Source organism: Sinocyclocheilus anshuiensis, unplaced genomic scaffold, assembly GCF_001515605.1.
Source record: "Sinocyclocheilus anshuiensis isolate Anshui unplaced genomic scaffold, SAMN03320099.WGS_v1.1 scaffold1423, whole genome shotgun sequence".
Lineage (NCBI taxonomy): Eukaryota > Metazoa > Chordata > Actinopteri > Cypriniformes > Cyprinidae > Sinocyclocheilus > Sinocyclocheilus anshuiensis.
In genome coordinates, this window is record NW_015536552.1 from 47,882 (window position 1) to 60,263 (window position 12,382).

The 12,382-nt window shown below is 33.2% G+C and overlaps 1 protein-coding gene across 3 annotated transcripts in view; it reads right to left on the reverse strand.

The window, feature by feature from the left end:
* The window catches only part of LOC107700900 (protein C12orf4 homolog), an 11,493-nt gene extending 1,840 nt beyond the window's left edge, over positions 1-9,653 (reverse strand). The window contains exons 1-13 of one of the 3 annotated variants that reach the window (XM_016502752.1): positions 9,589-9,653; positions 8,904-9,087; positions 8,669-8,814; positions 7,090-7,271; positions 6,194-6,293; positions 5,985-6,106; positions 5,526-5,632; positions 4,169-4,366; positions 3,928-4,056; positions 2,775-2,846; positions 2,488-2,690; positions 779-836; positions 109-176 (exon numbers count right to left, since the gene is read on the reverse strand). In XM_016502752.1, the coding sequence (XP_016358238.1) occupies positions 109-176; positions 779-836; positions 2,488-2,690; positions 2,775-2,846; positions 3,928-4,056; positions 4,169-4,366; positions 5,526-5,632; positions 5,985-6,106; positions 6,194-6,293; positions 7,090-7,271; positions 8,669-8,814; positions 8,904-9,081 (1,563 nt within the window). In that variant the 5' untranslated portion in view covers positions 9,082-9,087; positions 9,589-9,653. The other 2 variants (XM_016502762.1, XM_016502743.1) reach the window with 2 other exon arrangements.
* Positions 9,654-12,382: the final 2,729 nt, after the last annotated feature.

Consider the following 12,382-nt stretch of genomic DNA (forward strand, 5'->3'; position numbering starts at 1 on the left):
ATATATCATTTATTCCACTGTCAGTAAATAAACGGTGCATTTCCTCAATAGTCACTTATTAGATAAAAAAAAAGACATTGTTGTACTGTCAGTGAGGCCAAAAAGTACCTGGGGAACAAGGAACTGGACAGTCCGTGAGATTCCTCCATCCCAGGAGGCCATTTCCATCATAAAACCTGGAAAAGCCAAAGAAGACTTAAATCCTTGTGTTCATGTTGAGATGATGGAGAAAATGACCTATTTGAAATGGTAGGCATGTAAATGTGAAAAAATAATGGACAAAACTGATTGATTAAACTACTCATATTGACCTTAAAAATTAAATAATTTAGTTTAATTTTCAACTCTCTATTTTCTTATTTATTTATTTGTTATATACTTTATCCTTTAGAGAGGTGAACTTGGAAAGTTACTTTTAGAATTCTTTTCCAAATAATATGTAAATGATAATATAACATTCTATAAAATAGCATAAAAAATAGATAATGAATAGTATATTAAAAACTATAATAAAGATATTTATTACTATAGGGAAAATATTCACATTAAGGCTGGTTTTACATGACTAGCCAACCAGGATGGGAATCTTTTTAACTACAAATATTTTACAACCAAGTATTAGAACTATTATGTTCCTAAAATAGAATCCACTGCATTTAAAACCAACATTAAGGACAATAATAATCAGAATATAAAAAAATGTATTATATTGATATAAAATATGGATCATCAGTGACAGGTTTTGCATGTTTTACATATGAGCTCTTTGCTTGCCCACCTTTCACACACTTGAAGACCAGCTCAGCTCGTTTCAAGCACCAGGGAATAGTCATCTCCTGTACAGATGAGGAAGGGACAGAAAAAAAAGTCAGTGACTGAGATAATATTTAACCATGTGGGTAACCAGGATTCAAATGCACCAAACTACTCCTTGTAGAGAAACATTTACACAAGGTGAAGAACTACAACTTCTCATACAGGAATATTCAGATCTACAATAAATTTCACGTTGTTCTTTAATACGACATAATACTTACATAAAAAATGAATTAATTTACTCCTAATAAAGCCATACGTTTAACATTTCCTGCCTAATTAAACACCACAGATAAATATGATTTTGTGATCATGTGGTCATTTATGTGTTACAGATACATATAAATATAGTACTCAGAACAATCTTGCCGTTTTCTACAGACATTTGATGATAAACATTACAGATGTCCACAGTAACAATTATTTTACAGACATACGTCCTAAAACAAATCTTGTCCGAATAGAGCTTAAGACCTTGGCTTAAAACCATCCTTGGCATTTTGGCTGGGAGAACACACAGTTCCTGTTCAGATGAAAAACATTTCCTGAACACTGAACATTCCTCAACATCGGCCTGTGGTCAGAGAGGCTGTGATTGAGGCTTTCATTTACCCAGAACTGGTCGGTCCACACGGCCTGATCCAAAATAGACCATTTCTAAATTAGACGACAGAGTTTTGAGGTTGAGCATCCAACTCAAAAAAGACAAATTAATCTGGTTTGAACCTAAAGTTAAAGAGTTCCATTTAATCAGGACACAAAATATTGGTTATCGTCCACTATTTCATTTATATGTCAAACGCTGGTTATATACCGGCCGATATTAGATATTTAATTGCATGCTTGCAATAAAATGCTCTTTTCCTGTTTTTTTTTTTAATTACCTTTGCTGTCATGTTACACTAACTTAAAATTATTCTTTAAATTATAATGTTATATATTAAAATTATAATGTTGTAATATCTAAATTTACTCTAGCATTTAAAAAGATATTTTCTTTTCTTTCTTTCTTTCTTTCTTTCTATTTATTCATTTTAATAACCTCAAAGTAGTATAGAATTTCTTTCTAAAAGATATCATGTCCTTTTTATTTGCCACACATCAATGCAAGCCAGATCACATTTTTGTCTTGTAAATAATTTACAGTAATTAAGTGTGCACAATGATGCAATATTTTCAAGGATTATAGAAATGCATACTGAATAATAGAAACGCAGAGCACAAGTGAATAAAATGCCTTTAGCTTCTTGAGGGCAAATATATCAGATGATATGTAGCGTGACACAGGTGGTTAAGCTGGAACTGGAATGTTGTGTTTGGCTGTTTGTTTGCCTGTTCTAGAACTAGATGCCAACGTAAAGGCCAAATGCTCAACATTTCCCACAAAAAAACAAAAACATTTAAATGATGGTAGTTGGCAGAAGAAAACTCTGGAACACCCTTAGAATGTAGATTGTTATAGATTCCAGTAATAGAAAGTTGAGGCTTGGTTGGGTTTTTGAACACCCTACGATATTGGCAATGTCCTCAACTAACATTTTTACAGATCAGAATTGTGTGTAACAACTCAAAAGCTCAGAATGTTAACAAAAGTCCCTGTTTGTAAATGTATACAAAACAGTTCAACAATAAAAATGTTTCTGTAGTGAAGGATCATGCATCTACTCTTACCTCTGACATGTCATGCACCAGCAGCAGTGGGATGGTGATGGTGGTGACGTCATGGGTGCAGCAGACCTTCAGGATGTTTCTCAGGCCCATGATGGCTGGGTCCCGGGCTGTGATGTTTCCAGAGCGCACATTATCATCCACACAGAGGTGAAACACAATATGAACCTCAGACAGGTTTGAATGGCGTGTGATGTAGAATTCACCTGAAGAGAAAGAGAGCACAGCATCCTTCAGTGTTATGACTAATCAAACAGAGCGCTAAAGGCATGAGACAATGTTTTAATTACCTGGGAAGATATTGGAGGAATTTCTGTCTATGATCTTATTTTTGTCTTCACTTCCTCCATTTCTTGGCATTTCTATAAAACAAATTCAAGAAGTGTATTAGTGTAATATATTCAAATATGTTATACTTCACATGTAAGTTTGTAACTTTGTATTTATGATTATTTTCCACAATGACCATTCATTAGATTTATTACTGTCTGGACACTTCTTTAAAAAAATTCAAATCAGCACACATTAAAGTCAGAGCAACAAATGCATAATAATAAAATACATAAAAAATATATATAAATAATGCATGAATACATTTACAACTTAATTTACAAGGAGGAAAATGTGCTTAATTGTCATATTCAAAAAAAGGCAGAACATTTTCTACAAAAAATACATGAATTTAATTAACGATTTAAAAAATTTTAAAAATCTTACAAAAAAAAACTTACATTTTAATAATAAGAAAAGCAGGCTGCTGTGAATTAGTGGGAGGATGTGCTTAAAAATAAATAAAAAATATATCAATTAAAAAAAACATTTAACATCTTAACAGTCTTAAAATATGCTTATTTTATGCAAAACAAAAATGTATTTCATATTATTTCCTTTTGATTTTGGTGTCAAATGTGACCTGGACATATATATCTCCAGGTGTCTTTCAAAACCTTTTTTTTTTTATCACTAAGGCCAGATTTATTTGAACAAAAATACAGTAAAAATAGTAATAATGTGAATATATATATATATATATATATATATATAAATATATAATTACCACACAATAAAATTTGAATCTCAGTGGTTCATTTCACCATAAATGACTTTAAAAAAACTCTAAAAGATAATATTATGATAATATGTGTTCTCTTTCAATCAAAGTTATGTAACAGTGTTCATTAGATATATAACAGTTATTACAAAAATAATACAAAGTAATACAAAGTTACTTGCAAAATGCAAAACTGTATGAGAACATTCCATTTTCTGGCAAAACATTTGTGCATCTTGAAAAAATGTGTATCGCGTTTCATTGTAGCTAGTCCCTGTCATATGAAACTGGACACTTCCTCGCGGTAGGACTGAAGTCGGATATGTGATGGTGCAATGCAGAGGTGCTGGTTTTGGATGGACACAAACACACACAGTTGTTGTGTCACTCACCAGGCTGCTCTCTCTGCTTGCTGCTGCGCTGAGCTCGTGCATACAGCACCACCTGCTGGATGATGTCCAGCTGCTCATCCACTCTGGGGAAGTGGAAGTCTGTACACTCCTGAGACACTGTTGCAAAGTCTGATGTCATAGGAACAATTGGAAATGTTGTTGTTTACGTTAGTTGCCAAATCCTTTAGATTCTGACTTCTGTTGATCGTTGCAACAAAATGCTACAAATTAGATATGATACCTCTCTTGATGCCGCTGTATGAGTTGACTCTGTTGTCGACCAGCAGCACCAGACCACAAAGCGATGTGGAGTACAGAGAGAGTGCGGTCTGCAGTCGCCGTAACTTCACCCCGCTGCTGCTGTGACGATGGTGCTTACAAAAATCCAGAACATCAGATCGCACCAGACGTAGATTGTGCATGGTCTTCAGCTGAGCCCCTAAAAGTATATCAAACCACTATATCTATTTGTATCCATTATATTTTGTTTATGTAAAAATGATATATAGTTTGATGTAATTACATATTCAATATACACTACCTATATACAGTAGGTTTGTTTTGTGTTTTTGATAGAGGCCTCTTATGCCCATGCACACCAAGGCTACCTTTTATTTGATAAAAATAGCAGTATTGTAAAATATTATTATAGTTTAACTGAACTGTTTCCTATGTGAATATACTTAAAATGCAATTAATTCCTGTGATGACAGAGATGAATTTTCAGCAGTCATTCTAATATGACTTTAATATCATTCTACCACATCAACCACAGTACATTTTTTTCTTTGATGAGCAGAAAGCTGAAACTTACAGCATTTGTTTGAAATAAAAATATAAATAAATGTCTTTAATGCCAATTTGGATCAATTGAATGTGTCCTTGCTGAATACAAGTATTAATTTCTAAAAACAAATGCACTGACCCAGACTTCTGAAGGGTACTGTATACTAGTCGATATTGGATATTTATTTGTGCATTTCCTTCATTTTTACATTTAGATTACCTTTGTCGTCATTTAACACGCACTTAGTAAACCTTTTAGTCAATATGTATTTACACTGATAGTTTAATACTTTTAAATGCAATCTTTAGCAAATCTCAAAATTATTGTCCATTTCTTATACAGTCCATTATAATATTGTGATGCCTAAATGCATGTATTTAAAATGACTGATTTAAGTTTTTAGTGTCTTTTTAAAAATGTATTTAGCTTAAATAATACAGATTTTTCTATTTTAATTATGTTATTGCACAGAATTTTAAAATCTGTGCATCCTCAACAAATTTATGTAGAGTGGCCCCAAAAATATTTGGACCCTTTAGCCAATACTAAAAATGTATGAATGTCATTGTACTGTATAACAAACTATCAAACATTGCTGTAAAAAAAAAGAGAGATAAAAATGCATTTGGACAATTTCTGGTTGTCAAACATTTGTGGAACATGTCCACTACAAGTGGACAGAGCTTGAGAGCTTGAGAGACAGATTGAAAACACATTGGAAGTGGGCGCAAATTACCGTGGCAGTTGATTGTATGCGGGTATTTTTATGCACCGCTTTGTAGCAGCCAATGTTTCCAATGAAACACCATACCTAAGTGGATGGTGAAGCTTTCCTCCAGCTGTCGCTGCTCCTCGAAGAGCCGGGCCCCCGCTTCCCCTGCATCCCCCAGCTGACCCGGCTGCACCTTGATCTCCTCGCTGAAACACAAATAACAGGCTCAACTTCTGAAGTTCTTCGGCATCCATCAATCACGATGATAAATACAGTTGTTTTGCTGTTGGCTCAAGTGTAACACTATTCACTCATGTGTCAAAGCAGGGATGTCGTAAAATGTAATCAGAACTGAAACTGCATCTAATGTGGTGGCAAGATCATTCACATTTGAATGAAACTGAATGAAATCTCTAAGCAGGATTTCTTGAGTGATAACATGAGGAATATCTTACTTTCTGCTCCTCTGTGTCCGAATCCCACTACTATTCACTTCCCAGAACAATCATTGATCAACTCAATTCCATCAGTATCTTTAAAGCTTTCTCTTTCACTCACTTTATTGTACTGTTGTTGGGGTTCTGTAGGTCCCGGTGGAGCTTCATCACCCACTCCTGATACTCTTGTTTCTGGATACCCGTGACTTGTTTCAGTTCACTGGCCCACTTGTTCTCCAGCACCTTCCCATCACAAAAAGTCCAAAAAGAAGAGTCAGGAGTCATTCTGAATAATTGTTAGTTTCAATCTGACTGTCAGATTGGTCTTACTTGCTGGGCATCAAAGTGTTGGGCAGCAACGGTATTCACATCCTGGTCACACAAGGTCTTTCCCAGCTCTTGCATGACTTTGTCCATCTCAACAGCCTGTCTGTAAAGACAAATTTAACTATTTCATATACATTTATAGTAGGAGTCAAAAGTTTGGACATTTTGGACATGTTTCTCATGAAGAAGCTTAAACGTAAGATAATTCTGATTTGTTTAACATTCCCCGCCACTACATAATTCCTATATTTCCATTTGTGTTTTTGATGACTAATAAAATCTATAATCTATAATAATAGTATATAATAATTTAATAATTAAGAATTAAAAAAAAGATTAACATTAAGCTGCACAACTGTTTTCAACATTGATGAAGAAATGTTTAATAAGAAATTAATTAGAAATATAAGCATATAAGAATGATTTCTGAAGGATCATGTGACACTGAAGACTGTATTTATGGCTGCTGAAATTCAGCTTTGCGTCACAGGAATAAATTACATTAAAAAAATAACACTAAAACAGAAAACAGTTATTTTAAATGTAACTAATATTTCACAATATTACCGTATTTCTGATCAAATAATTACAGTGATAGTAACAAAAAACAAAAAAAATATAACCGACCATAAACTTTTGAACTCTGTTGTATGTATTATTATAGTATAAATGTCAAATATTTTTTGTTTGAACAATTAATAACATAATTTTATTTTTTAAAAAGTACACAAATTAAAGAACGCCATCTGCAATAATTTGCAATTATTTTTTACCTTTTGCTGATTACTCAGTATGGTATTATTCTGCATTTATGTTGGGAGCTCATTATCCAAATTACACTCCCTGGCATTTTTTCTCATAAAACAGAATTCCATCTCATAACAACCTCCCACACAAACCTCTCCTGAAGTTTCTTGAGCTCCATGTCTCTCTCGCTGATGAGCTCAGAGACACTGACAAAGTAACTGTGCTCCAGGTTGAGAAGAGTCTCTGAGGCCGGGGAGTGGATCAGTTCATGATAGACACTGGCAAAATCCTCGTCCCAGCTGGGTTCTTCAGGACGGGCGTGTTCCAGTGTAGTCTACACACAGAAATTATACAAAAGAGAGATTTACCAGAGATGCACAAGAGCAATCGACTAGCTGAGTACTCGTTCTGCACCAGCTAGTCGACTGCTGGAACTAAATAAATTGATTTACTTCAATGTTTTTGTTTATTGTTATTTTTAAATCTTGATGTTTTTTTGGAAATAAAAGCATAGGTTGTACACTTATTTTAATACTTTCAGATTAACTTTTGCCCTCACACTCGGAATACACAGAACATCCTGGAAGCTTAATTACTGCTCTAAATAAAAACATAAGAATCTTTTAACGCAAACAACCAGGTGGTCGTTAAAAGGCCATTTGATGAGCTTGAAACAGATTGGAGAGCATCCATGTGTATTTGTGTACGGCTGCTGTAAAATGTTAATGGTTATTCTGTATGTATAGCTGTGAGCCAACAGCGCTTCACAGGAAAAGGAGGGGGCGGATTCTGCTTTCTTTTTATAAGTTCGCTGGAGCAAGTAGAAGCAGAATTTAAACTGCAATACTTTGAAGTGCTAATGCAGATGGTCAGGCTGACCTTAGATGTGGAATTAGGACAGATATTCAGTTTCAAAGAAATTTCTTGTGTGGGCAGAGTCAGAGTGATTTATTGGTATAAAAGACTATTCAAATCAAGTAATATTATCGATATAATGGCACTGAGAACAAAATTTGAACTGACTTGAACTAAATAATGACAATTGCCTTCTGTAGAGCTGCTTATAGCTGAATTAAACTCATTTCATAACTGCTGAACATTGACAGTTACTGAACTGAATTGAAACAACACTGAACTAAATTGAGCTGACTAAAAATGACTATTATCTTCTGTAGAGCTGCTTTGCAGCTTAAATTCAATTTGTTTCATAAGTGGTGATTTTTTACAACATTAACAGTTATTTTCCTGTTTAATTAATGTGAAGCTGCTTTGAAACTATTATTGTATAAAGCACTATGTAAGTAAGTGTGACTTGACTATTGACATACTAAATAGAAATTCATTTAGAATTAAAAACTGAAGTGTGGAATTTCTTCCAATTGTAAAATACATTTCTTAATGTTAATGTGCAGTATGACATTAGTAGGTTGTTTTCCCCCAAAAAGTCTGAACTCAACAGCATATAATATAAAGCAGTCTTTATTAAGAGATTACACATGAAAATAATTAATTATTATATATTGTTTATCACATTATATTGCATTGAATTATGTAATATGTAGTATATATTATAATAATTACATATACAATTAAATATTTTAAAATTTACATTTTTAATAAAAAAATTGGATGAACCTTCAAAATTTCTAATGTATATAAAAATGGTGATGTCTAAGAGGAATGCAATGATACAAAATAATTTAACCATTTAAATTGAGACTGTGCTCTTACCTCAGAATAGGCCTTGGCCCATGAATTTGTAAGTTTGTTGATGTCGACCTCTCCATTAGTGAGTCTCTGCAGGGCTGCTTCTGCCTCCCGGTCATAATCTACTAATGTTTCCCTCTCTATGAAACTAACCAGTCTGTTTTTCAAGTCTAAAATCAATGGAGAAAAGTAAGAGAATGTGTAATACTGAGGGTTGAATCTGATCATATACATACTCAAATAAATGTTAATACATTACCATTTTCTACAAAACAGGGGATTTTATGAAGCAGCATGATCCGCCCATGAAGATCACTGACATTTTCTTTGAGAGGGAACTGAAGTGGTACTTTGAGAATACAGTGATGTTGTCCTGCCTTAAACTCAAACACAAACTCCTTTTCGATTGTATTGGTTTTCCCTTTATTTTTCCTCATCTTGACCTGTATTCAGAAGACAGACATAAAAAATAATGGATTTAGCCTATACAATAGACGACAAATACAGACATGATTAAGCATTATTATTATGAATGCTGTCTATAAGAAGGGTAGCTCCCTAGATGTTGAGACGCAGCCATAGTTCTGCAAAGATGCACTGGAATAGATAACTCCAATAACAAACAAACAAAATAACAAACCATTGTGATGTTATATAGCCAGAAATTTCGTTAGACAAATACAGAATATGGACGTAAATATCCGCTCATAAAAATAAGCACACCATTTCAATTATGTGAATAGCACATGCTATTCAACAACAGCTCACATCATCACTTGAATAAACTGAGCGCTAGGAAACGAGCTCGTGCTAGACGACGAAACCACAACATACTATCTGAAATATATTTGAAAATCAGGTGTAGCAGAATTATACGGCTATTATTCGTGCATTTTCCAGTAAATTGTCCAATATTATTTGCTTGCAAGACACTTCCTACGTACCGCCACTTGTTTTACTCCGATGCTAGCTGTCAGCTGATCCGCTAGTTTAAGATTAGTAACAACAGATTCCACACGAAATGAGAACCGTGTATTGTTGTAGCCTGCCCGTAATTTAATTTTTAAATTATTTTCACAATAATTATTATGCAGTATTTCAGACCAACATGCAGGCCAAAAGTCAGCTAAATTTTATTTGTTGAAAGTGCTTCGTTCAACAGAGAATAGAATAGAAGAAAACAACAGAAACTTTTCATTTGTGCCATAAGCATATTAAGCGTCGTATCTGTGGTGCAACGGTGTAAATATCTTAATATAGGTTTGTTATTTTAATTTGATGTTGTTCATTCTTCGTATACTCCAATCAATCCTCTCCTCCTCATTCCTAAAAAATGTAGGCCTATAAGCATCCACTGATGAAATATGTTAATATGCAAGTTATGTTATCTTGCATATGCAGCTGTTCATTTTCACCTAAATACAAGCAAGCATAGTGCTTTGTGTGTCCACTGCATGTAAAAAATTAGCTAACATGTTTATCAGATAAAATATTATAATTAATAATGTAGGCTATAATTAGGTTATTTCCTTAATTGATCATTGGTCATGTTTTTTTTTTTTTAATCATTCTCAACATGCATTCAAAACTTTATTTCTCCACAAATGACCACTGTTTCATTAATATGTTCAATGAGTGTGCAAACAATGAAAAAAGAAAAAGAGAGAGAGATTTTTATATATATTATATATATTGTCCTCATTTGTAAGTCGCTTTGGATAAAAGCGTCTGCTAAATGACTAAATTTAATTTTAATTTAATTTAATTTAATTTTTAAATGTAATATATACTGTCCAATATGTTTATGGATGTTTCTAAATGTTAAAATCTAGGTTATTTGCCAGGTATAATAGCCGTTGTGGACCTATATTGTCCATATCAATCCCTTCCGTGCTGCTGCAATAGTTTAATATTAATAGTTGAGTATTTTGTGTCACTGTATCATTTAGGATGGGATACTGTTGTCATTGAGCAGAAGCATGAGAAGCACAAGCACTGGATTCAAATCCCGTGAATACAGGATTTGTTCTCTGTTACATATACAAGACCTGTATTAAAGATGCATGCTGTATCAGTTACAGGTAGAGTGACACATTTGTTGAGCTCTTTGTCTCTTGAAGCCTAAATCACGCACGGCATCTCTAATCCTCACGAGGAAAATATGAGGACATCATCACATCATCATGTGGCCTGAGCTTCAAAAAAGCCTACAACAGAAATGTAAAATGTAAATGCTTTGATTGTTATTGATATTGTATTCAATATTTTAAAATAAGTGCATGCATCCCAGAAGAATTCTGTCATTTTGTCTAAAAATCATGAGCATTGCCACCACATCTTATTATTTCCAACACATCTCAAGTGACACATTGTTTAATGTGATGAAAATGCCATTTAAAATATGTTTGGAGTAAAATTGCCTTTATGTATCATAAATACATAATATAATATCAACATAACATTTTCACACCTTTTGCATAATTTGACAAAATCACAGCTTGAATGAAAATGACGTGTATGTAATAAAATATGAATATACATGTTTTTTTTTTTTTTCACTCATTATGTCTCTTATAATTCTCAAGCTTTTCACGGACACTGTTGCAAACACATAGGCCTACATTAACTTTTTAGAAAACTTTGTTGGTTGTAATGGAAGGGACAGTCATAAAAATAGATATAAATATTTTCCACATTATGAATATTGAAATGGTTTATTTCACTCTTTGTTTAGATCATAAACATGCAATGATTCATATTTATTATTTTAATGGATATTTGTATGGTAAAACAATATAAATCATAGGCGTACAAGTCGTACAAATCGTCAAAAGTACAAAACAAGTTTTATTATTATTATTATTTAGTTTTAATTGACTGTGCCTTTAATAAACAGTTTAATAATTCCAGAAATATTCAGGCATTGTAAAATTGTCGCCATGGTTACGTCGACCACCACAACAAGATGAAACACGTGGGTGGGAGGCGCGCCCCCTGCCTGCCGCCCTCATCAGTTTCACTTTCACCCGTTTACTACAGTACACACTTCTCCATCATATAGACAGGATCTGAAGAATATGGTCAGAAGTGGATGGATTTTCGTACACCCTGTTAAATGAGAGCTAGTGAACTGACTATGGACAAAAAGTAAGTAGAAACATCTAATTGTGTTGTAGTTTGTTGTGTAGTTTATTATACAGCATTCTTCCATCTTTCGTTTACCTTTTTTTTTTTTTTTTGGTATTTGCATAAAGTTGTGCAAGTTACACAATCTGAAAAGGCTTATATGTTATGTTGCTATATAAAGAGTGTGTTGAAAACAAATCTGTAGAAAAATAATGTACAGGCTATACGAATAAATATGTTTTTAACCAGCTGGGGTCACTAGAGGCTTGCAGTAAAGCCTCCAGCACTAATAACTGCCGGTGTATATGTTTAGTTTAACAATTTATATACATATTCATGTATGTAATTAAAAAATATAAATAAAATTCATACAATTTATAGAACCTATACAAATAAATATTTATTATGAATTTTCAAAACAATATTTAATTCAATGTGTTATTGCTGTTTTTTTTGTGAAATGTACAGCAAGTTCTGTGTGAAAATTGTTTCAGAGTAAATCCTACACCGTTTTTTAAAATATATGTTTTTTTACTTACAGCATTTCCTAAAGCATAGATATTTTTTGCTTCGAACAGAAAAGCTGTGAGGAAGAAGCTAGAGACACTCATG